The 26888-nt window shown below is 47.8% G+C and overlaps 1 protein-coding gene across 1 annotated transcript in view; it reads right to left on the bottom strand.

The window, feature by feature from the left end:
• MICAL3 (microtubule associated monooxygenase, calponin and LIM domain containing 3) overlaps window positions 1–26888 on the bottom strand; it is a 180837-nt gene that overhangs the window by 40505 nt on the left and 113444 nt on the right. Inside the window, exons 27-35 of the mRNA XM_030549239.1 lie at window positions 25759–25991; window positions 23770–23859; window positions 18754–18891; window positions 16342–16404; window positions 7145–7249; window positions 6114–6254; window positions 5605–5696; window positions 2224–4051; window positions 730–824 (exon numbers count right to left, since the gene is read on the bottom strand). Coding sequence (XP_030405099.1) covers window positions 730–824; window positions 2224–4051; window positions 5605–5696; window positions 6114–6254; window positions 7145–7249; window positions 16342–16404; window positions 18754–18891; window positions 23770–23859; window positions 25759–25991 — 2785 coding nt within the window. The remainder of the gene's footprint in view (window positions 1–729; window positions 825–2223; window positions 4052–5604; window positions 5697–6113; window positions 6255–7144; window positions 7250–16341; window positions 16405–18753; window positions 18892–23769; window positions 23860–25758; window positions 25992–26888) is intronic.

Here is a 26888-nt window from a genome sequence, read left to right as displayed (position 1 = left end):
TCCTATTCCAGTTTTGCAGTCACTGCTTATATTCACAGAGACTCTGCTAATTGCCATAAATCCGTCAAAGGGAGCAGGGACAAAATGGGAGAGGAATAGGCACAGGATCTCCCTTTCCAGCCAGAAGAACGCTAAGGTATAGCGAATATATAGGGAAATACGCACACATATGCCATGCGGCAGAACCACAAACCTGCAGTTTACTCCTCTCTGGATACTCTGTCTTGCTTATGCCTTTGCTGAATGCACAGTAACATACCTGTATGCAGTTTGCCTCGAACTCCAACAGATCAACCTATTGAACAGGTTGGCACAACAATATCCTAAAACCAGATCTTTATCATGAAGTGAAGAACGTCCCAATGGCACATTACTGTAGTAACGTTACAGCCAGTAAAATTTACTCTTGAGACATGAAATTCCCATTGCCAGAGATTGCGAGCATGTTTTCTAGAGGGACAAAAATATCCTACCCTCAGAACAAAGCGATACACACATAATGCCTGTGCACAAGGCAGTGACAACAGGACCTCTGTACAATGCCAGTAGGGAATCTGGCTCATTGTTGAAACTGACTGGCTGATTTCAGATTTATTATTCAACCAATCTTATACTAACACTATCCGCAGCAAAAACAGTAAGAATGATAAAGTTAATCCTGGCAAATGTTGTTGTCGTTCTGAGTCTGTGATCTGTATGAGGACAGTTCTGTCTAAATGGTCTTCCTACCTCTCGCTTGGATTTCTGAGAAGATCGTTCGAGAACGTCATCACTGGAGAGGTCAGAGTCCTCTGAGAAACTCAAGTGTCGACGGAGCTGCAAATCTGAGAAAACAGACAAAAAAAAAAGAAAATAGGATGACAGGTTTAGAAGAGTAGTCACTACTATTGTGTTTCTCTGTCTCTGCAGATACTTTTGAGCTTGGCCTTGCTCCTGTTTGACTTACACTTCTGAAACAATTATCACAGTCACACGTCACTGCTGAGATATCTGGGAATATCGTGCTCCCAAAAGCACCGCTCCACAAAGCGACACCAGAGTGTGGAATCACAGACTGTGGGATTTCCTTCTAATGAAGCACCACCTTCTGAAGCAGGCACATTTGAGAATGATGTTGAACATGGTAAGCACAGCTTCCTTTCCCGCCAGCCAGGTCAACATTCCTACAAAGAGGCTGAGCATTTGGATGACAGCAGCAGAGATTAAGTCATTTTGGCCAGCTCCACTTTTGTACGAGTCAAAAGAAATGACAGGTTCCTGTGCTTTGGCCCATGTTTACAGAAAACTGCTTTAATATGTCTCAAGAGTCTCAAGTTGTCACCAAAGTGCTCTGAGTGGACCCGATGGCAAATGGCAGATCTATGATTGATCCCATGATCCCTCCTTTTTAGAGCAGTGAAAAGCTGGCAGGTCCCAAGTTACACAGGGAGCAAAGAGGAGGGGAAGTAACTATACCTCCATGCCCTTGAGCACCCATTTACCTTTTAATTAATGAAGGGACATTTATGTTAGTCTCTATAAACATTGCATAATCTGTCATGGCAGATTGAAGGGAAGTGAACTGATGGTCAAAGCAGGGAGCCAGGGTGGGAGTTAAAACAAGTCTGAGACGTGGCAAACTCCTCTTTTGAGTCAGGTTAAAGCAGAAAAATGACTAGTTCTGTAGGCTAGTACATATGTAATGAACAGAAATGTGCCAAATTTGCTATTTGACAATCTGTTTCTCCCACAGATATGCTACATATTTTATAAACAAACGTGTGCACAGTTCTAATCCCATTATTCTCAAGGGTAATCCTGGTTTGCGTGTTAGGCAAAGGAGAGTGACTCAGAGGTATAACAGTGTGGGGGTACATCTTCACTACTCACCGTATCAGCGGGTAGCAATCGATTGCTCGGGGATCGATATATCGCGTCTCACCTAGACGCGATATATCGATCCCCGAACGTGCTTATATCGATTCCGTAACTCCACCAACCCGAAAGGAGTTGCGGAATCGACAGGGGGAGCCGCGGATATCGATCCTGCGCCGTGAGGACGGTGAGTAATTCGATCTTAGATACTTCGACTTCAGCTACGTTTTTCATGTAGCTGAGGTTGCATATCTAAGATCGATTTTCCCCCGTAGCGTAGACCAGCCCTGGAGTAGCAAGCTGGGACTACTTCATTTCAGAAGCTTTCCAGTTGCAGTGAAAGTACAGTGTGCAGACAGGGTACTATACCTGCTGCTCTAACCATTGGAGAGACCTTGTGCTTCCCAGAGTCAACTGTGGCACCGCTTGAGGGAGTGCTAGGGCAGGATTTGTTATCAGTCTTTTTCTTCTTGTCTTTCTTATATCCAGAGAAAACAGACTTCCACAATGATCTGGGCTTGGTGGCTTCCTCGGCCAGGCCACTGGATTTGTCAGAAAGCCGGCTGTCATTCTTGGATTTCTTCTCCTTTTTGTTCTTACGAGGGGAGAAGAGAGAAGTCCTTTTCTTACTTTTCCCACTGGAGCAATCTGAGGAGGTGACGGACCCTTCGGGCCCCGCAATGTCAGCAGGGGGGGAGAGGAACTTTTCATTAGCAGCATCATGTTTCAGTGTGGGGCCCTCCGGTACTTTCATGGCCAAATGTGCTGAGGACTCAAAAACCCTCTCTTTGGACTTCAAGGGCATGGAGGAGGCTTTTCGTGCCTTGGTGGCCCCAGCAGCTGCAGCTGCCTCCAGATCTTTCATCTTACACAACTGCTTAGCCATGGCATCCCGCAATGCCTGACTCTTTACAGACTTCTCTCTGGCTCTCATTCTTTCCTCAGCTAGCTCCTTGGCTTCTGGAGAGATTTGAGGCAGCACTCTCTTTCTTTGGTTCGCTCCTCCTTCCATTGATGGTGGTCCACCATTCTCTTTGACCAATGGCAGGTGAAGAGGCTTCTCTGGCCTTTGCCTACTGGTAGGAGGTGTAAAGAACTTCTCATGAAGACTTGTATTCTCAGTTCTCTCATCGTAAGTGTCTTCCACATCATCAGCAAATGGAATCTCATCCACACTCTCCACAAATGACTTCCGCACTTCTTCTTTTGAGACCTGGGTAGACTCTTTGGCAGGAGGGTTGTGCTCATCAGGTGAGGGTGCAGGAGGTGTTGGTGTTGGTGCTGGCTTAGACTCTGTCTCATTCAGCCAAATTGTCTGATGTCTCTTTCTACGCAAAGTTGCTGGTGCTTCATTTTGAGGAGGTGGTGGGGGAGGGCTTGATGGTGGAGTGAGCATAGTGGAGTCGGAAGTATTGAAGCTCTGGCTGGCCAATGTCCTCATGTTGGATGAGCTCCCATGCAGACCCAATCCAGAGCTGCTGGATAAGTCTCTCTTTACTTCATTGGAACTCTTCAGCTCTTTGTCTGAGGGAGATTTTGGAGTCAGCAGAGACATCTGCTCACTGTCTAGTTTGGACATGATCAGCCTTCTTGGGGCAGGCTGGGGTTTTAGAAGATGGATCCCCTTCTCCTCTGAAACACTCAGTGGAGCTGACTCAAGGGCTGAGACAGTGAAGCTAGGCTCTGACCCTTTGCTTCTCTTCACTGGAGTAAGCCCCAGACTCCTCCGGATTTCAGCACTCTTCATCCAGAACTCTTCTACGAGGTTATTCCGTTTCAGGGCTTCTTCTGCAGTAGTAGGGCTCCTCAATTTTTCCACCTCATTATCTTGGCTCTTTAGGGCAAGTTGGGCCAGAGGGGTGGATGTTAAGGCTGGTACGGGCTGAAAGCACACTGGAGGTCCCACTGGAGATGGAATGGATGCTTCAGCAGATGGCAAAGGCTGGGAACAGATAGGCAACTGGGCAGAGGGGGAGGATGAAGTCTGAGACTGCACTGGTGATGTAGGTGTGATGGCTTCTGGCAATGCAACTGGTTGGGACCGTATTGGAGAGAGAGAGACAGAAGGGCTTTTAACTTTCTGATCTTCACGGATTTCATCTTTTGGACTTTCTTCAAGGAGGAATGGTTCAGGAAAAAAGCGTGTTTCTGGAGATTTGTCCATGCAGGGCAGTGCCGTGAGGGGATCCTTTGCCTTCTATGGAAATACAGAAACAAAAGAAATGATTATTAATGGTCCCTAAGCACCTTCAGAGGGATTTAGAATACCGCTCCATGCCTCAGGCTTTCAGGAATAAGGGAGTGATAACTTAAGCTTCAATATATGAAATTTGGCATCCTTTTCCAGTGCATGGAAACCAGTTGGGATCTTTCATCAGATATTATTCCACTCTGTAAGCTGTCTATTACGCAAGTTGAAACGACACATTTAATTTTGGAAAGAGAAGGAAAGTACACTTCAGAATACCCAATTTCACTTTACCCCTTCCCACCTCTGAGTGGCCCCCCCATCAGAGGAAGGTTCTTCCAGACCTATTCTACATTTTGGCCAGAGCTGGCTAGGGTAGGGTAGAGTTGTTTCTCAAAGGCATGAGGCATTCCTTACCTGGGTGCTGCAGAGCTCCCAATCCTTAAACATCTGAGGAGTCTTGGATTTCACTTGGACCTGCTGCCACTAGACAGCTATGTCATCCAGGCAACGTATTATGTGAAAGAGTTTAAGCCGTTGACATTTCCCCATACAGATTTACTGTCTGGAGAGTGTCAGCTGCAGAAAATGTTATTTTCAATGCAAGATCTCCAGGGCAGAGTCCTTGTCTACCTGTATGCCTGGACAGCACCTACCACAAAATAGCCCTGGATCCTGACTGCAGCATTACTATAAAACAAATAATAAATGTGTCTGATAGCACCATTAAAAGTGACAAGAGGAAATCACTCCATTCCCTTCCAGTATGAATGCTGTCAGCAAATCTGCCTGATCTCACAATTTAAGTATAGGTTAGAGAATCGAAATCAAACTGCACTGGCAATTTAGTAAGTAAATAATCACAAAAACAAAGGACATAGCAGTTAAAAATAAAATACTAAAAAATGGAAACAGGGAATGATGATTTCAACATTTTTAGTGTCCCACGTCACTAAGAAAGATTTTCCAAACCTAAGAGTTCTGCTATATTCACATTCAATCATCATGAGAGAAGCTCTTGTTGCCTGTTTCTACACAGCAGTAGCATGGGAAACTGATTTTTCTAAATGAAATGGCAGTGAAAAGAGTAAAACATAAACCTGGGGTGTCTCAATTATTACCTTTGTCTTCACTCATCTTACACACAAATGAATCTGACAGGGCACTGCTGGGGAGGGAACTCAGAGGGACTGAGCAGACTCAAGCAGGGACTGGACAATGACTATTTTGCTGTTGTATATATGTATGATACCTAACTCCTGCTTGCTACACAGGCCCACTGAGGGTCCCCAATAACTTTTTCTTTGCCTCTAGAGTTAGAGACTTGTGCTACTTCTCAGCTATGGCACTGTGAATTTCTTCAGAGGAAAAAAAAGTGGCTTATTTTCTTTTAAAATCTAAATGAAACTAGGTCTCAAGAAGTCAGAAGACAATGTACATTATCTAGATAAGAAAAAAGAGCTAAAATTATCACTCTCAGTCATACAAGCTGTTCTACTAATCTAGAGTACAGTCCCTTAATCGGTATCAACATAACTTTGAAGAGCACCAGGAACTCTTACCTCTATTTGTTCTGCACTGGGACTACCAACTGGGGACAGAGGAACAGTGGTCTCGTTGGGTGACCAGATGGGGGTGGAGGGTTTGCATGGATCTAGGGAAAATGGAGAGTGCATTAAACCCCCCACAAATGAGCCCTTTAACATTCTAAATCCATGTGAAGTACAGGAAGCAGTGAACAAATCACTAGCCCTTTATATTCTAGATGAGCCCTCTGGAGTCTGAGTATCTGTATGTGACCCGTATGACAAAGGCAGTTAGCCCAAAAGCACCCATAGGGATCTGGAAGAGGGAAAAACTGATTCTGTGGGTTCCCTAATGCTTTGGGAAGATGTAGCTTATGGTATCAACACCTTTCTCAGAACACAAATGCAAACACATGCAAGGTATTGAGAGTATTGGCATGGTTCAAATGTAACTGAAGAGATTGCTTTCACCAATAGCCCAGTCTGACAATTCAAAGAAATGATCAGCCTTTCTGGACTGCAAGATGCAGAGATTAAGTATTTACCTTCTATCAGACTGCAGGGAGCAGTGGCCTCTCGCTCACCCTCATCCTCAGAGACTTTCAATTCTGGCTCTTCCACGTCCCCTTGAGGTAAGTGACACTCATCTTCTTCATCAGATGGGGTGGCATCTGACCACCTTTGATCTGGGGAAAAAAAAGAGATGACAGAGATAGGAAACAATCTTGGATGCAAGCCCATAAGGACAGCCATCTATTTCCTAAATCTTTCTATTACTCTTCCTACCCCAGCACCTAACTCTTCTATTCCTTCATGACATGCTAACTGGGGTCACTTAACTAGTTACTAATGGTGATACAAATAAGTTCCCTAGTTTGTTTCATACTTTCCACAGTTATGCTGGAAATTTTCCTACATCTCCCAATATGTGCAGTTTCTTTCATGCTGGCAAGAGAAGGCTTTAGAGTCAGTCCTACAGCCTTTTCCCACATGAACACTTGCTTCTTTCATTCAGAAAGATTATAATGAGAGTAAGGACTTCAATCGTTACAAAGAGGAGGGAGAAAAATTGTTCTTAACTGCTGAGGATAGGACAAGAGGCAATGGGCTTAAATTGCAGCAAGGGAGGTTTAGGTTGGACATTAAGAAAAACTTTCTGTCAAGATGGTCAAACACTGGAATAAATTGCCTAGGGAGGTTGTGGAATCTCCACCATTGGAGATTTTTAAAAGCAGGTTGGACAAATACCTGTCAAGGATGGTCTAAATAATATTTAGTCCTGCCATGAGGGCAGGGGACTGGACTAGATGACCTCTTGAGGTCCCTTCCAGTCCTAAGATTCTATGATAAGACTGGGTCCTCTAACAGAGTGGTTGAGAGCAATGTCTTCCAGAATCCATGGCACTGCAGTTCTTCAGCTCCATCTCACACTTCAATCCCACTTTTCTCTCTCTTCTGCACTGAGCTCCCACATACACAGATCTGTTCTGACTGGATCACTCTTATACAAGATACCTGCTTCCCAACATGACTCTGCTTCCAGAACAAGGTTTAATGATGCACTGTGGTACCGTACCATCATCCAGCTCTGCACCTGTGTCTCCATCTTCGCCTGCTTCCCCTTCTGTATCTGCTGGTTCTGTGCCCACCTCATCCTCCACTTCATTCTCCTCAAATGGGGCTGGAATGCATTAAAATATTGAGAGAGAGAGAGAGAAAGAAAATCTACACAAGGGAAAACAGTTTTAAACTGCACCATTTACTCATTGTTTCTGCAACAGGATGCTCTTGAGGTGCATCAGCAGGGAAGACGCTCAACCGGCATTTCAAGACTTGAGTCCGAGCAGTCAAGGGGTTTTGTGCCTTTGAGGAAGCTTTGTCACAGACACTGGCACTGCAAGGTTTTCAAGGCACTACTAAGGGACTGGCCTCGTGAAGTACTAGGGTCTCCACTTCTGCAACCAAGATGTGCTTGAGACATTAAATGAGGGTGTCAGGGAAAGCTCTAATGGATACGCTCGACTATTGCTGCAATATAGTATTGGTATCACAAAGGAACTGCAGTTACCAACATTTTGGAGGATGTGTGCTAGTTGCAAACTGCCATCTCATGTTCTGCCACAATAACTTGCCTAGTAGCAGAATCAAAGACATTTGAGGGACCTGAAGTCAGACGAGGTGACCTGCCAGGAGGTGACTAGCCGGGAGAGTTGACCATTTGGAAACTGTTTAACTCTGTGCAGCTGCAACATTCTAGAAGAAACATTTTGGTGGAATCCAGACTGCAGTGCAGATACCCAGGACCTGGATGTACTCAGATAGTATAATGTGAATAACAGATGCATAAAAAGTTTGTTCTTGTTTTCCAGAGCCCAGAATCTGCCTTACAGGATCAGTCTGATGGGAAGATTCATGAATTTATAAACCCAAAGAGGCATTTGACAACGTTACACATAAAAAGATTTAATTCCAGAGGGGAGCATGAGGCCCCAGCAGGATGGCCTTTAATTTACATTATTAAATTATATTTCACAAAAACCAAGAGACTCCTATAACTTCCTCAAATGTTACACCTTATCCCATCTCAATTATTATGGGTGGGTGTTGGTTACACAGCTTCAAGGTCTTTCCATAACTTCAGGCAGAATCTTTTTTGTTTTAAAGGCATTTCTAGCTTTAATCACCGGCAGACTGCACAAACCTGGGCCACATTTTTGGATTTATGCATATAATTAGCACAACTGCAGGCTCAAATGACATGTTAGACATTTAACTGGGTTGCTGAATGCTCAATTATTGCAAATGAGCACACATTCTCAGTAGTCATGCTGCAAACTATATGCACACAATGCCAAAGTTCTGGGTCCATAATGATGTAAACAGATGTCAGTGCTCATTTCATAGCCTACCTGGGACCATTTAAATGACAACACTACTAATCATGACAGTCTAAGAAACAGTGAGCTGGCATCTTGACATTTTCCACACACATTTTGATCTTCTCCTCTTTTTCTAGTAGAGACTCTTTGCTTCCTTGGTCTTCCAAGCATGACATTGACATTCTGTCCTACTGAAAAGACGGTTACTCACCTTTGTAACTGTTGTTCTTCGAGATGTGTTGCTCACATCCATTCCAGTTAGGTGTGCGCGCCGCGCGTGCACGTTCGTCGGAAACTTTTTACCCTAGCAACTCCAGTGGGCCGGCAGGTCGCCCCCTGGAGTGGCGCCGCCATGGCGCCCAATATATATCCCTGCCGGCCCGCCCGCTCCTCAGTTCCTTCTTGCCGGCGACTCCGACAGTGGGGAAGGAGGGCGGGTGTGGAATGGATGTGAGCAACACATCTCGAAGAACAACAGTTACAAAGGTGAGTAACCGTCTTTTCTTCTTCGAGTGATTGCTCACATCCATTCCAGTTAGGTGACTCCCAAGCCATACCTAGGCGGTGGGGTCGGAGTGAGAAGTCGCGGCATGGAGCACTGCAGTTCCGAAGGCCGCATCCTCTCTCGACTGCTGGACCAGGGCGTAGTGGGAAGCAAAGGTGTGGAACGATGACCAGGTCGCTGCCCGACAGATTTCCTGGATGGGCACACGGGCCAGGAAAGCCAGCGACGACGCCTGCGCCCTGGTAGAATGCGCAGTCACACGGCCCGTAGGGACATGGGCCAAGTCATAACAGGTCCTGATACAGGACGTAACCCACGAGGATAACCTCTGGGAGGAGATAGGAAGCCCTTTCATACGGTCCGCTACCGCCACGAAAAGCTGGGGGGATTTGCGGAAGGGTTTGGTCCTCTCTATGTAGAACGCGAGAGCTCTACGGACGTCCAGCGAGTGGAGCTGCTGCTCCCTGCCTGAGGAGTGAGGTTTTGGGAAAAAAACCGGGAGGAAAATCTCTTGGTTGACGTGGAAGGCTGAGACCACCTTGGGTAGAAAGGCAGGGTGTGGTCTAAGCTGCACCTTGTCTTTGTGGAAGACGGTGTATGGGGGGTCCACCACAAGGGCTCGGAGTTCCGACACCCGTCTAGCTGAGGTGATAGCTACTAGAAAGGCAGCCTTCCAAGAGAGGTAAAGCAGGGAGCAAGTAGCTAACGGCTCAAAGGGGGGCCCCATGAGCCGGGACAACACCAGGTTAAGATCCCAGGTTGGAGCAGGGGGACGGACGTTAGGGAATAACCGTTCCAGCCCCTTAAGGAATCTCGACACCGTCGGGTGAGAAAAAACGGAGCGACCGTCCGCACCCGGGTGAAAGGTGGAGATAGCTGCCAGATGGACTCGCAACGACGATAAGGCCAGACCATGTTCTTGAGGGACCAAACATAATCTAAGATTTCGGATACCGAAACTTCCATAGGGCGGAGATTTCTCTCTACGCACCAACAGGAGAAGCGTTTCCATTTTGCCGAATATGTGGCTCTTGTGGATGGTTTCCTGCTGCTCAAGAGCACCTCTCTCACAGGCGTGGAGCAGCGCAGCTCGGAACCAGTTAGCCACGCAGGAGCCACGCCGCTAGGTGCAGCGACTGCAGGTCTGGGTGACAGAGGGACCCGTGGTCCTGGGTAATCAGGTCCGGATGAAGGGGCAGGGGAACTGGGTCGGCTACGGCCAAGTCTAGCAGCATGGTGTACCAGTGCTGTCTGGGCCATGCCGGGGCCACCATGATCACACGAGCCCTGTCTCTGCGCACCTTCAGGAGGACCTTGTGAACCAGAGGGAACGGAGGAAACGCATAGTACAGGTGGGTCGACCACTGGATGAGGAAGGCATCCGCTATCGACCCCGGCTCCCTGCCCTGAAAGGAGCAGAACGCTTGGCACTTCCTGTTCCCCTTGGACGCAAAGAGGTCCACCCGGGGATAACCCCACCTCCGGAAAATGGAGAGAGCGACGTCCGGTCGAAGGGACCACTCGTGTGACAGGAAGGATCTGCTCAATCGATCCGCCAGCGTGTTCCGTACTCCGGGAAGGAAGGAAGCCCTAAGGTGAATGGAGTGGGCTACGCAAAAGTCCCAGAGTCGTATCGCCTCGAGGCACAGGGAGGAGGACCTGGTGCCGCCCTGCTTGTTGATATAATACATGGTCGTCGTGTTGTCCGTGAACACGGCTACACAACGACCCTGAAGCTGATGACAAAACGTTTGGCAAGCAAGGCGGACCGCTCTCAACTCCCTCATGTTGATATGTAGCCCCACCTCCTCCTGGGACCATAGGCCCTGCGTCCGCAGGGTCCCTAGGTGGGCCCCCCAGCCTAGATCTGAGGCATCCGTTGTCAGGGATACCGAGGGCTGAGACGGGTGAAAGGGAAGACCTGCACACAATACGGACTGGTCCACCCACCAGCCGAGGGAATCTAAGACCTTCTGGGGGACTGTGATTAACATGTCTAGCGGTTGCCTTGGTCTGTAATGACTGATAAGCCACAGCTGGAGAGGCCTCATGCGGAGCCGAGCGTAGTCGGTCACAAAAGTGCACGCCGCCATGTGGCCTAACAGGGTTAGACATGTCCTCACTGACGTCAACGGGGCTGACCGCAAGCGTTGAACGATCGCCGCCATGGTCTGGAACCGCTGCCGAGGCAGCGAGGCCCTGCCCACAGTGGCGTCCAGGACGGCCCCGATAAATTCCACCTTCTGAGTGGGCCTCAGGGTGGACTTGTCTGTGTTTATCAAGAGGCCCAGACTCGCAAACATGCCGGTGATCACGCGGACATGGCTGTACACCTGCTGTTCCGACGTGCCCCGAATCAACCAATCGTCCAGATAAGGGAACACGTGGACACGGTTGCGCCGAAGATGCGCCACGACAACTGCCATGCATTTTGTAAACACCCTCGGGGCCGTGGACAGGCCAAACGGGAGGACCGCAAATTGATAATGACGAGCCCCCACAACGAAGCGGAGGAAGCGTCTGTGGCGTGGCCAAATGGCAACGTGGAAATACGCGTCCTGCATGTCGAGGGCGGCGTACCAGTCTCCCGGATCCAGGGATGGAATGATGGTCCCCAGGGATACCATGCGGAACTTCAACTTCACGAGGTATTTGTTGAGTTCTCGCAGGTCGAGGATAGGCCTGAGGCCCCCCTTGGCCTTGGGGATCAGAAAATAGCGGGAATAAAACCCCTTGCCTTTCTCGTTTTCGGGAACCGCCTCTATAGCTCCTTTGCTGAGGAGCGTCCGCACCTCCTGCCGAAGGAATTGCTCGTGAGAGGGGTCCCTGAAGAGGGACGAGGAAGGAGGGCGGGAAGGAGGGAACGAAACAAACTGCAGGCGGTACCCCGTCTGCACCACGCTCAAGACCCAGCGGTCCGATGTTATTTGGGACCACGCCGGGAGGAAAAACGAAAGGCGGTTGGAAAACGGAGGGGAAGGATCCGTAGGGGAAACTGTTACTGCGCCCTCGAGCGCACCTTCAAAATGAAGGCTTAGGACCAGGCGGGGGTTTTGAGGAGCCTTGGTTCTGCCCCCCTTGGTTCCCCGACTGCCTGCGCCTCCCGTTCCTGCCGCGGCGCCTGTAAGGGTCCTGCCGCTGGCGGAACTGGGAAAACGGCCGACGGTGCTGCTGTTGCTGCGGCCTAAAGGGTCTACGCTGTGTCACGGGGGTGTGCATCCCGAGGGACCGCGCAATGACCCGGTGTCCTTTAAACTCTTAAGTCTGGGGTCTGTCTTATCGGAAAACAGGCCCTGGCCTTCGAAAGGAAGGTCCTGTATCGTGTGCTGGAGCTCTGGCGGAAGGCCGGAAACCTGCAGCCAGGAGATGCGACGCATCGTAACTCCTGACGCGAGGGTACGGGCAGCCGAGTCCGCAGCGTCCAAGGAGGCTTGCAAGGCCGTGCGCGCGACCTTCTTGCCTTCGTCCAAGATGGCCGTGAACTCTTGGCGAGCATCCTGTGGCAGCAGCTCCTTAAATTTGTCCACTGCCACCCAGGAGTTAAAGGCGTATCTGCTCAGCAGGGCCTGTTGGTTAGAGACCCTGAGCTGCAGCGCCCCAGCCGAATACACCTTACGGCCAAGGAGGTCCATCCGCCTGGCTTCTCTGGATTTGGGGGCCGGAGCCTCCTGGCCGTGACGCTCCCTATCGTTCACCGATTGCACTACCAGTGAACCGGGAGTCGGGTGAACATGTAAATATTCGTACCCCTTAGAAGGGGCCATGTACTTCCTCTCGACTCCTTTCGCTGTCGGAGGGATGGAGGCCGGGGACTGCCAGATAGTATTGGCATTGGCCTGAATGGTCCGTATAAACGGCAGGGCGACCCTGGTGGGAGCATCGGAAGAGAGGATGGTAACAATTGGGTCCTCTATCTCCGAGACCTCCTCTGCCTGCAGACTCAGGTTTTGAGCCAATCGCCTGAGGAGGTCCTGGTGCGCCCTGAGATCCAGCGGGGGGGGACTGTTGGAGGAGGTACCCGCCACCGCCTCATCCGGGGAGGAGGATGATGAGACCCCAGGCACAATAGTGTCCAACTGAGGGTCTTCCTCAGCCCTCGCCTCTGTCTCCGGAGCCGCAGCGGAGTCCTGCTGTTTGGACCCTTCGTCCCCTTCCGGGGAGGGAGGGGGGCGAGACAAAGAGGCTTCAGGGGCCCTACGCTCCGCAGTCGCCGGCCTAGCAGGGAGCTGCTGGGGGCCCTGGGCCTGATGGTACGCCCAGGGTGTCCAGAATCCCCACTGTGGGGGGCCTTGGTGCAGCGGCGGATCAGCAAACAGCGCCGCCTGCCGGTCGGTGCCCAGCGCATAGCCGCTGTCCGTCTGGGAGGACACGGACGGCTGCCTGGAGGGCCACGGCGGGGCCGACCCTGGATGGTACGGGTCTGCGCGGGCCGGCACGGAGGATCGTCTCGGTGCCGGGGACCGGTGCCGGGAGTCATAACGGTGCCGGGACCGGGATCTGTCACGGTGCCGGGCGCTGCTTCGGGACCGGGATCTGTCACGGTGCCGGGCGCTGCTTCGGGACCGGGATCTGTCACGGTGCCGGGCGCTGCTTCGGGACCGGGATCTGTCACGGTGCCGGGCGCTGCTTCGGTGCCGGGACCTACTACCAGCTCGGTGCCGGGAGATCGACCGGGACCGGGACCTGCCACCAGCTCGGTGCCGGGAGGTCGAGCGAGATCGGGACCGGGACCTGCCACCAGCTCGGTGCCGGGAGGTCGACCGGTGCGGCGAGGAGCGTCGGGACCTGCTCCTGGAGTCGCGGTGCCGGTGTCGACTGGAGCCTGACCGCGACCGTCTCGATGCCGACCGGTGCCGCGAGTGCGACCGGTACCGCTGAGGGGAGCGGTGCCGGGACTGCGAGCGGCGTCGGGATCTGGAGCGCCCAAGACGTCGGGGCCTGGATGGCGAACGACTGTCCGAGGGCGGTGCCGACATCATGGGCTTGCCTCTGGACGTGACCCGCACCGGAGGAACCGGGGGGTGGCAGCCGAGTAGGCTCCGTCAGGGCAATAAGGTCCCGAGCCGAGGCGAAGGTCTCCGGTGTGGATGGGACCATTATCTCAACCCCAGATCTCATGGGGGAGCTCGGCGGCACCGGACTCAACAGACCCGCCGGGCCCGGAGTCAACGGTGCTGACGGTGTCGGCGGCGCCGCGGCCGATGTCGAGGCCGGGCGTTCAAGCCGGGTCTGCCTGGCCGGAGTATTAGACTTCGACGGCCTAGGCACTGATTCCGGTGCCGGAGAAGGTCGGTGCCGAGGAGTCTTCTCGGTGCCGGAGCGATCCGGTGCCGGTGCCGAAACCACGGTCTGCGAAGTCGACGGGTCAAGTGCCGCCTCCATTAGGAGAGTTCGGAGCCTCTGATCCCTCTCCTTTTTTGTCCTCGGCTTAAAAGCCTTACAGATGCGGCACTTGTCAGATCTGTGCGATTCCCCGAGGCACTTCAGGCACGCTTCGTGGGGATCGCTGGTAGGCATGGGCTTCTTGCAGGCCGCACACTGCTTGAAGCCTGGCGAAACAGGCATGAGCCTGGCGCCCGGTGCCGGGAAGGGCTAAGCCCCCCGGCCAGGAACTACTTAACAGCTATTTACTAAACTATCTACTTAACAATACTAATTAACAACTATCTATAGAACTAGAGATAAGCGATAAACAAGCGATAGAAACTAGGAGAGCTAGGGACGTGGAGGACAGCTATGCCGCGCTCCACAGTTCCAACGACCGACACGGCGGTAAGAAGGAACTGAGGAGCGGGCGGGCCGGCAGGGATATATATTGGGCGCCATGGCGGCGCCACTCCAGGGGGCGACCTGCCGGCCCACTGGAGTTGCTAGGGTAAAAAGTTTCCGACGAACGTGCACGCGCGGCGCGCACACCTAACTGGAATGGATGTGAGCAATCACTCGAAGAAGAAACAAGGGATCTGCAACATGAAGCCGAGTCACAGTTGTAAGGGCTGGGCTTCCCACTGTGACATCTAAACATGTTCTTAACTAAACCAGGCCTCCACTTACAATGATGCTTTACTGACCTGCTTGTTGCTTGGGTGTGTACCAGCTACTGCCATTTTACAAACAGTAATGACACAGTAACTTGTTTGGTAAAACATCAAATGTGAGCAACTATCACAAAATGTGTAGAAGTGTCACCTTCAAAAGCGTGAATATCTGACACTAGCCTGGCTATATGTATGCTGGTTTCTCCATTTGGAAATTGTTGTGCAGTGCCCTACAGCAAGGATCTAATAGATGAAAATAAATTCTTTACAATACCTTAAAAACACAAAATTCAGCAGCATATTTTATGGATGCATAGATAAGTAACACACTAGTGCACTGGGCAGGCCATTCTGAAGGACCCGGAGCTTGAGGGATAGGATAAGAGGGTGGCTGGTTATACATATACTGTGCATATACGTATGTGCAGTTAGGATGAGGAGCAAGAGGACAAAAGTTGCCACACAGTAACTGGTGAGATATACACTATGGCAGCCAGAAACTACAGATTCAGCAGTCTGTCTATGTCGGCCAACAGCCAGGACTTGACGGGGCGATGTGCAGCTATCCCGTAAATGCTGCTGCCTTGCCAAAACAGTTACAGAAGCAACGTTTTAGAGGTGAGCTAATTACTCCTGTCTGCAAGGGCAACTCAGCTAGAGGTCACACAAGTTACCCCTGGTCTACTGTATTTTTTAGACCCTTTCTGTGGTTTATAGAATTTAACACCCTCCCATCCCCCGAAATCTCCACAGTCACTGATTTTGTAAGAGATTCTAGGGGACCACCTAGGAAGAGCAGCTGACATTTAGCATCTCTCCACTCCTTTGGTGCTTAGATGGGCAACATGTTTCAGGTTTGTGGAGCGTGGCTCTTTCTATAGTCACTCCTGGCTCTAGAGCGTCCCTGGCTTTAGCTTAACTGACATCTTCTTTCTTGGTCTCTTCATCAGGAAGCTGTAATTTGCTCCAGAGACTGCTTGAAGCACTCTCCCTAATCTTTTCACTTACAAGCAAGCACCAAGATCCCTTTGTCAAGGGGTGGGGAAGGATGACAATTACTCCTCAGTTTATAACCCAAATCAAAATGTTCAACCTACTTTCTTCTTCTCCTCCATTACACGGAAGATGTTCTTTTCTGTATGGCCTGCCTTTGCAAGGGGTAAGATGAAAGCCTAGTTCATGCAAGAATGGACTGTGAGCGAGACATGCATGCACACTCCCACATCCTGGTCATGCAATAGCAACAGGGTCATAGTTCCAGTGTTAAGGTACCAGCTCAGCCGCTGAAGGCATGGAAAGAGGGCGGGCAGGGTTATTCTGAATTGTTATAGAATGAATATCACCAAACTACCTCCAGAGACCGTCTCCAGCCATGCCTGCACTGCCTCACGGTGTACGGAGGGAAGGTCGGATGCTGAATTTAAAAAACAATAAATAAATGATAGTAAATCAAAAGTTAGACACAAATAAGTGTATGAAATTGAAACACCAGAGAGAAATTCCTCAAAACCGAGAGCAACAATAAAACCTAGGCTGTGTCAGATGATGGAGATTGGATTTGAGGGTTAAATTAGGATAATGAGGTATAAATACCAAATCTGCTTTACAATCCATGGAAGATAAGAGTGTTAGTGAAAGCTGAACATGTTCTCAGTGTCCTGTTTGCAGATTCCAGCCATTTTGGTCAAGCTGACAAGAGAAGCTAGAAGATGGAGTATGACCACACAAATAGTGCTAACAGAAGCCAAAGGCTGTATTGATTTTAGACTATATTGCCTGGGTTTGGATGCTTACAGGCAAAGGAGAATTCCTACTGGAGCATGAGAGATCACAGAACACAGCTTTCCTGGGGATCAGCAATGTTGTCCTGCTCCTTTAGATCTAACCATCAACTCGAGAGAGTGGTTCTGAAGTGCTCTCTAAACAGCACAGGTGGATTATTGCAATGAAGCATCTAAGTCACCGGCCTGTGGAAATCCAGCTCTCAGTTTGGCCTATTCTTTGGGGAAGGAAAGATTGCCTGCTTCCCAAAGGAAGTTGTAAATGCCATGGAAGGGATTGTCGGCACCATCCGAAAAGGTCAGCACAGGTTTTCCTTCACTTTACGGACAATTGTAACAGTATATCATGGAGGCAGCTGTGTCACAGAGAGAGGAGTTGGGATTTAGAAACAGGACACTGGTAGCTCACAATGCTGGAGTGAGTGAAAGTCCTTCTGGTCGACTTTTGCTTTAACCTCTCTTTGTTTACACAAAGAAAAACAGGTTGGAAAAATAAGAAGAGAAAACATAAGCTAAAAGGAAAACTGAGAAATGGCAGCACCCTTGACTTCTGGTCACTTCTGTTATCAGTGGAAGCTAAACTCACCTTAAGTACGGTAAACTTGAGGAACAATGTCAGGACTTACTCAGGGTTCTTAAACTTCAAGCAACATTGGTCAAGAACGTTTAATGCTATAACACTGAGGCCTGTGTTTGTATGATTGTGGGAGAAGGGAAATAACGATCTATCTTTATAGATCACGTTTCACTTCAAAGAATCTCAAAGCACTTTACAAGCTACTGTATTTATAAGAATAACTTTCCCCACCACTCAAATGTAGCCACTTTTGGGGTGAAATGCAGCACTGAATAATAAATGCACACAACAGGCAGTAAAGCCACTCCCAGCTGAAACTACAGAGGAACCTTGGGCAGAAGATAGTTACCTGGAAAGAATTTGGCTAGGGAACAAGAGTTAAGACCCCCAGCTCTTAGAACACGTACCATGTGATTTTTAATACCCACAAGCAGTCAGGACTTTGGTCTTAAATTTCTTTGGAAAGACAGCGCCTCTGTAGCACAGTTCTCCTAAGATCATTCTGGGACATTGGTTTGGTACAGACTTGGAGGGAAGACTAACACCTACTGAATCAAATACCACAAAGTTTTGGTTCTGGTGACACTTGGGCTTTCCTTACAGCTCTCCAATACTAGGAAAGTAGGCCCCATCCTGCTTAGCTCAAGATATCTGACAAGATCACAGTCCCAAGTGTGGGAATAGTGTGGAAGGTAAATCACAATGAGATATAGGAGAGAGGTTGGAGAGGGTACTAGCATTCTCTATTTTTTTTCCTTCTCCAAAACGACCTTATAAGCAAAATGGCATCTTGAAATGATGACTCACTTTGCTGAAAAAACATAAATACTGTCAAATCTCAATACAAAGAGCCAAACAGTAACTGGCTGGCTCCTTGGGCCCTCTGTGCTCTTCACCATTCCCTGAAGATACCAGACCCTTGCCAGATGCAGATACAAAGTTTGAAAAGCAGCAGCAGAATATATTCAATGTAGACACAAAAACTATTCTGCCCTTCAGAATAAGTTAACTTTTGTTTTTCCAAGGCCTGGACACTTCATCATCCCTATCCTGAAGGAACACAACTGGTTGAATTGTTTCCTCTCAAATCCAGGCTTTAAACCAGTTATCAGGGGCTTGCAACCTGCCACATCAAATGATTCCCATCCTGTAGCAGATGTTACACAGAGTCTAATTAGATACACAAGCCAGGAGAGCTTGCTATGCTGTGTTGACTTAGAAAACCAGTAACTTAAATGGAGACCAACCTCAAAAGTAAAACGTTTAAACAAGTGTTTAGTTTCAGGAAGCAGGGCCTTTGAATCATTGTTCACCCTTCTGAAGAAGGCTGCTCTTGAAGGGAGCAGAAGCAACAGAGTTAAACAGCTGCAACTGTGATCTGGGGATCGATGCAGCAGGAGATTACCTCTGGAGGTGGAGGACTTTGAAATTGGGACCATTTTTTCCTCCTCCTCTTTCTCGCGGATGTGTGTCCAGTGCACATCTGCCAGGATCTCCAGGGGATCAATCGGATTTACAATCTGCTGTAGCCTCAGGTTTCCAGCTAGCAGACCGAGGATGAGGCAGATCAGGATGTGGGCGGGAAGGGAGGAAGGATAGGGTGGAAAGAGAGAAAAAAAGAGGAAGAGAAAGGACACACACGACAGGAAAGGAAATATAAGGAAAGAAAAAAGAAAATATTACTTGCCAAGATCAGTTTGCCAGACAGATAGATAAAGCTTGGAATCATGTGTGCATGCATCTAGAAACACACAACCGTTCATAATCCTCAGATTCCTGCTTCACCCTGAAACTGAATAATGCTAGCCCACAGGCACACACTACCTCTATTGCAAGCAGCACCTGGCATGGAAGACACTCTCTGAGCATCCACCTAGGCTTTGGTAGGTGATCAATAAACAGAAATTTCAGCCTTATTCAGCCTATTCAAAATGAGTATTACCCTATGTATCCTGCTGGCAAAAGGCATGGGGACTGTCTGCACTGTGGGCTCAATTCCACAGAACACAGGATCCATTCACTCCCCAATGGCCCTCAACATTGTGGAAGTGAACTTTTTGGGCTTTGAATCACAACTTTTCACCCACGTGTGCAACAGAGAAACCATAAGGTTTCCCTTTGCCGGCTGCCCTCAGAATGACCAGCTGCATGCAGCATTATATTGCATTGGATTTTTGCTCAGTTTAAGGTTTACAACACTTTATTCAGAGCATTCTAGCTGTGTTGTTGGAGTAGTGAATGGGTTGTTCAGGGGGCAGTGTCATTTTACAAGTAATATCAGCATTCTCAATGAAAATAATGAAAATAACCTCTTCTCTCCTTCAAAGGGGATTTCCTCCTTTGACAAAAGTGTAGGTGCATATGGCTAAGCGCTTTAGAAGGTATTTTGTGTATTTGAAAATTTTCAACTAGACAGTTTGATTCATCCATCCTGGTAGAAATTTTCTTAATTTCCCCTTTGTTGTTGGGTTCTTTGTGGTGCAAAGGACCCTGTGAAATCTGATCGTGGGTTCTCCTTGCCATTTTCCTGCAACAGGGTATACAAGATTCTCCATGGCTGATCTGGCCACAGGTTGCAGGGTTTTATATTGCGGCAAGCTGTTTTCTCCACTAACCACTCCCCACTCATTGGCATGCACTAGACACAGCCGTTCACACTGCAGGGCAACAAGCTGTCTGTCTCTGCACAGCAATGAGCCAACCTTCACTGACTGCAGATTGCCCATGATGTAGGGTAACAGGCCAGGCTCCATCTCAGAAGCCTGGAACTAGGCCTTTGTCAAAAATATACTAGGGAAGGACTGTCACACACTAGAATAACCCATGGAAAGCCCGGTTTGTGGAATCATAAATTAGGACTTGGGCCTCAGAAATGACTGTGGTATCACACTCGTCACTATAACCGTAGGAGAAAACTGATATTGAGGGAAGAAGCACTTATATAAGCACAAAATTATTTGGTAGTTAGTCAAAGGGGCAAAAGAAAGAAAACAGAGAAATGCACAAAAAGGGAATGGGATTCAATTTTAATCTGTACAAGCAGCAAAAAATCCTGTGGCACCTTATAGACTAACAGATGTTCTGGAGCATGAGCTTTCGTGAGTGAATACCCACTTCGCCAGAGGCATGTCTAGATACTCCAAAACTGAGCTTCCTGCAGTGACTAAAAAGACATCTAGTGTTATCCACACCGAACAGTCTCTCAGCACGCAGCCCCATTGGTACCGACAGCAGTACCTGGCTTGGAACTGATCAGGCAAAAGGACTCCACCACCTCAGCCTTTTCTGAAAGAGGATCATCAGGAACAGGGACTTGCAAGCCCCTCAGCAGCCCCCGGCTTGGAACTGATCAGGCAAAAGGCCTCCACCACCTCAGCCTTTTCTGAAAGAGGATCATCAGGAACAGGGACTTGCAAGCCCCTCAGCAGCCCCCTTGGTACGACCAAGACCTCGTGAAGAGAATAGTAGAGTCTCTGCAAATCCCTGAATAATTTTAATCTGTATATCACAGTTTTCTCAGTGTAACTATCCCTCTTCAAATCAGCACAAAACATGACCCTACCAGAACTACTGGACATCCAGAAGGGAACAAGAGAATATTCAGGAGTGGCTGATAGGGCCCAAGTCACTGGCCAACAAATGGAGCGGTCTGATATTTCCTCATTGTATTTGTATTCCAATGCTCCCCCATGCAGGCTCTGAGATCAGTAGAGTTAGTGTTTACACCACACCACACAGCTGAGTTAAAAGGTTGAGGATTACCAGCAACAGCTGGAAGTGGGAAGAAATATATAGTCACTCAGCAAGGCTCACAAAGAGCAGGTCCCACTTGATCTGCAGGGCTTATTCCATATTATAATATGGCTTTGTAGCCTGACTGTCAGAGTCTTAAACAGGCATGACATCACCAAAGAAAGGCCCAATCAGAATGTAGAACTGTACCAGACACAGGTCTGACATCATTAACTTTATTATCTGATTATTTCTTTTACACAATAGGTATTCTAATGTATGTGCTACCCTATATGCTACCACTACCTTTCAATGGATGGAATCAGAATTGTTCAAGTGTGTGTCACAGGCCCTGTACTACTACAGCGAATCAATTCTCCTTTATTTCAAGTGCTAGGAGTCTGTCATTTACAGCAGGAGGATCTGAGATCTCAGGTGTTTAGTGGTCAGGTTATACAGCACAATGAGAAGCTAGAAATAGATCGTATGTGTTTCTTACAGTATCCATAAACTCATTAAGGAAATGAAATTGGAGAACAGGGAGAGACCCTTAATTTTAATGATTTTTTTTCCATATGGAAATGCATGCTTTTGCTGCAAATGCAGCCATAGCTTGCACACTCTGGCGCCATCTCACCTGCAGCACTTTGCATGCTGCTTTACATTTTACTCTTATGGCTTGTCTACACAGACACTGCATTAATTTAAAAACCAGTTTAGTTAAACCCATGCAAACTCCAGTGTGAATACACAGTCATATCTGTTTAAACCAGGCTATAGCAATATAGCTTGCTCTTGTAAATTTACCAATGTAAACTAAACTGATATAAGCCAAACTTGTACCAGTTTAAGTATATTCATATCAAAATCACTCCTTTATTTAAATCTGCACATCTGTGTGTGTAGACCAGGCCTTACTTAAGAAGCAGACTACAATTCAGCTTTCTCAATAATGTAAAACTGTAAAGAGCCCAGCCACCTGTGAAGTATTGGGGGCTGGCTAGAGGGCAAACCTAGTGTATCTCTGATGTCTGACCACGTGAATGCAGGCTGAAGGTGTGACAATCAGAGTCCAGACAACCCAAGAAGAGAACAGAGGGTCTGGAACCCCAAAAAATAAGTCCTTGAATTGACTGTATACAATGTTACTGTGCTATAAACTAAGTTGAGTAAGTTCTGCTGTGAAAGCTGGCAATGTTTTGTACTTGATGGTCATTATGAAATATGTACATGGACTGTGGTTATGAATTTATGGGGAGACACAGGACTGGAAAGGATGTTGGTGTCACCCTGCAAGGAGTAACTAGGCTGGCGGAAGCCAGGGTGAGACCTTTATGCTTGCGGGCTGCTAGTGGTGTCAGGTCTCTGAATAACAGCAGCACAGCATTTAGGCACCAAAGGTTACAGGGCAGACAGTAACAGACCCCACTACTAGGCTAGGTGACCCACAAAACATCACAGAAGGATTTTAAGTGGCTGCTGCTGTGGCTTCCCCCAAGGCTGGTGCCTAAACTTCACAAGAAGCTAGACCCCTTAGTTCACCGTTACAGGAAAAGATAATTCGGTGAATTCCAGAAGAACAGCGTGTTTCCCCCTCTAGCTTCACTGCAGCACTCAACAACACTTTAGGAGTGGCTGGGCTCTCTCACAAAATTGATTTTTGAACTACAAAGTTTAACTGGAAGCTGTTCCAGTGTTCCCAAACTGCTCTTTGGGAACAAAAATTAAAGTGGGACAGCTGCTAGGATAAAGAAGAGTGGAAGTTAAGGAAAAAGGCAGCAGTTACCCCTACATGCCTGTGCTCTCTGGCCATCTGGTTATCTTCAATTCTCACCATCAAAAATGTTAAATCAGAGACAATTTAACATTCCAAACTGAACTTTTCCAATAGAAAGTGAGTGCTGAAAGTGGCCAAGGGACCCCAGACTTCTGCTCAAAGCACAGCTAGACTCCAGGGGAGAGCAAATGATGGATCAAGAAAGACTAGGAACAAAAAATATTTATATATACCGTATGTATATTTTCAAAAGAGGAAAGAAAGAGGTTGATATTTTCCCATATGATTTTCTCTTATGCCCCCCAAAATATTTCAGAATGATGCATATGTTGCATTAGAATACTAAAATTAGTTTCAGGCAAAACAGGAACTATAAAATAAAAGAGGAACTTTAATAGCAATCAGCTAAAAAAAAGAGACATGCAACCCTGGCTCTCCAATGCACCTATTCATGTGGGTGAAATAACTCATCCTTTAGTCTCACATATCCTGGTTCATATGAGCAATGTCAATGTAGAAGAAATGAACATACTGTTGTAGCCCAATACTCCAGGAAAGTAACCATCAAAACAAAAATGGCAACACAGTGCATTATAGGAAACAGTGCACCTAGCCAAGCAGGAAGTGATCAGATTCATTTCAGGTATATATATTTTACAGTTGCTTGAAGTGTCTCAGTGCTCTCTGGAGTCGATCTAGCTTTCCCTGCCCTCCCACACAAAGAACGGTAAAAAATGTGGTACAGCCAAGCAGCGCCCACACTTAGATCATGAGAAGTAATTCGTGAATCAACCTCGAGAGAGTTGGTAAATGCAATTTACTAAAAACAGAAAATCTTTTCATGTGGGACCTGCTCTTTAAAATGTCAGTTCCACCTGAGCGCAAATGAAAGTGGTGATGGCACAAGGGTACCTTTAAAAGTACCCGTGTCCTCTTCATTTGAGAGACGTTGAAGCCAGAGGCCTTGCTGGAGCTCTCTCGCCCAAGGGTAATACTCTCCCTCTACAGCAGGGGGAGCCACACCCCCACATATAGCATCAGATGCACACACACAAATAATACAGAGAGGGAAAGGACAGAGAATCAGAAAGCAAAGAGTTATTGTGTGGAAATCCAGTAAGACTTACTGTACTCAAAGCTCCCTGTTTGATAGGCAAACTCCACTGGACAGAGGTCTGGGAATGCCACAATTTAGTAGACTGATAAACAACAGGCATATTACTATATTTAAACCGTGGTCTTGGTTCTGACAGAGACTTCAGCTACAGAGTTCCAGATTCCATGTGGAAAAATATAGCCAAACCACCTACTTAGAAGGCCATCTCCCGCACCAAATGACACCTGAACAGGATTGCCACTGAGGCCCAGCATAAATGGACCTCTCCTCATATTGTCAATATTACATGGCCAATGGCCTTTATGAAGCAGGTCTTTGTAGTCTGGTAGCTCTCATGAAAGCAAAGGGAAAATACAAGTACCCAAGTCATGTTTTGAAAGGTAAGATCCAGTCACCATTTGGAATGGCGGTGAAGCACGGCAAAGATACCCGTTTTCAAAACAAGCCCAGTATGATTATGACTTACTAAAGAGGTGCAGGGGAGGAATTCCCTCCATAACTTTTCCCCACCCTTTTCATAAAGAAACACTCAGAGCTGGAATAAAAACATCCTGGAGAGCACCAGGGATTCAACTCAGGCTGCATAGTGTGTAGTGTCTCCTGCTGGCTTAGGAGAGCTGGATACCGCTTCTCCTGGGGTCCCATTAATATTGGCCATAGGAAGTTACTGCTGGGTGATGTGAGGCACTCCCTCCTCCTCAAGGCTGGATGCACTGCCTCCGCAGCACCCGCGACCTTGCTGGCTAGAGAACAGAGGGCCAAATCCAAATCTGATTCCCCTAAAACCAGTGAGAAAATAGCACAGTTGTGACAAAGCTGAGAGTTATGCAGAGGGGAACCAGCAAGAGAATTAATTGCTTGGGTTAGACCATTATGGTACAAGTAGGCTCCACCCAGGGGAAAGTATCTTCTGCACTCTGGCTGCACCCTTCATTCAGGCATAAAGTGCCCCCCTTCTAGCACTCTGAACCAAACATGGGAATATATTGATCCAATCAGAGTACTGAGTCCAGAGCTAGAGGAGACAAGAATTAAACCCATCTCTCTTATCAGGCTATACTGGGGAGAGGGGTAAGGTACTGTGGCTGGTTGAGGCCCACTGTTATGACAGTATATGGGAAGTGTACTGTGCTGTTACTAATGCCGCAACTGCCCTGAAGAGAGAGATCTTCTGTCTCTGATGTGGACAACCTAGCATAATTTATCAGCACTAAATTCACTTACAAATACAAAGCAATATTAAATGCAAGGATGAAAAGAAAAAACTGATACGAAAGATAAGAAGGCCTTTGGTTTGACACTCTTTGGGTACATCTACTCTGAAGCTGGGATTGTGTTTCCCAGCGCAGATAGACAGACATGCGTTGCTCTGCCTGAGCTAGTGCACTAAGAATAGTAGTGTAGCCGGGGGTAACATGGGCTGCAGCTCAGGCTGGCTGCCAAACCCACCGAGACACTGCCATTTTTCATGTGCTAGCTCAAGCAGAGCTAGCACGTCCATCTACCCACGCTGGGAGGCACGCTCCCAGATGCAGTTTGCATGTGCCCTTTGACTTAGTTCCTTCACTGGTTCCCTTCTATCAATATAACCTCATAAGAACCTCTTCCATCCCACTGCTTCCCCATTAGCCCTCAATGGTTTTCCTGAGAAGAATAAGGTGTGATCTAACTCATCTGATCATAGGGGTGCCTGTCCAACCTCACTTTGTGCTGAACATGGGTATTTGGCTTAGCTTGCCCTGCCTGCGTAGGAGAAGGAAAATATAAACCTATCTTCTTCTAACCTTCACTAGACTCTTCGTCCTCCTCTTCTTCCTCCTCCTCTTCCTGGTCTTCAGCCTCGTGGTTTTTCTGACTTTCAAGCTCTTCCTCGCTCTTTCCCTTCAGAAGAGCGTGGATTCGCACAGCCTCTTTCCACGGCACACCTCCCAGGTCTGAGGTAGGCAGCTGTGGCTGCTCCGGTTCTTCTTCCTCTTCCTCCTCCTCCTCCTCTTCCTCCATCTCAGATTCTGAACTACTGTAAAGAATGAAAAGAAAACAGAAAAGTCAATTAATGATGCATCTTAGCTGAGTTTATATATGGCTGGCAAAACTTCAGTACAAACTATAGTACGTGTAATGGAAACCATATTTTCCCCTTCTGCTTTCAACATTTCATTGCACTATTTTAGAAATAGTGGTTCAGGTCAAAGGAGCTTGATGCAAAGGCTGTAGGTAGATCCAACAACGGAAAGGTACTGGATCCAGTTCCTTTTAATAAAGGGGATCCAGAGGAAGGGTATTTGTGGAGATCTGTCTATGTTCTTATATGCAGTGCTGTTGTAGCTGTGTCAGTCCCAGGATATTAGAGTGACAAGGTGGGTGAGGTAATATCTATTATTGGACCGACTTCTATTGTTGAGAGAGACAAGCTTTGGAGCTGCATAGAGCTCTTCTTCAGGTCTGGAAAAGGTACTCAGAGCTAAATACAAGATCAAACACACAGTTTAGCTGATGAAATTTATTCAAGGTGAAGTGGCCAGTTAACACTCTTGTAGTCATAGGACAAAAAGGGGGATTACTGGTTTATAGATTATTGTAATAAGCCATAAATCCAATGTCTTTATTAAGACTGTGAATTTTAGCATCTAGCAAGATTATAAATGTATCTCACCCACCTTGTCTCTCTAGGTCAGTGGTTCTTAACCCACAGGTCGGGCGGGCAGCCCAATCAGCATATAGCTGCAGCTCATGTGACATCCTCAGGGCCATACAGGTAGTATATATAGTGTGTGGATGCAGCCCACATAACACAGAGAGGTGCATATGCGGCCCACAATGGTAAATAAGTTGAGAACCACTGCTCTAGATTCTTATATGATACTTATTATCACAGTATCTGAGTGCAAGTGGGTTCAGCAAGAAGGTGGTGATC

Source organism: Gopherus evgoodei, chromosome 1 (assembly GCF_007399415.2).
Source record: "Gopherus evgoodei ecotype Sinaloan lineage chromosome 1, rGopEvg1_v1.p, whole genome shotgun sequence".
Classification (NCBI taxonomy): domain Eukaryota; kingdom Metazoa; phylum Chordata; order Testudines; family Testudinidae; genus Gopherus; species Gopherus evgoodei.
This window is presented reverse-complemented; position numbering and strand designations above follow the sequence as displayed.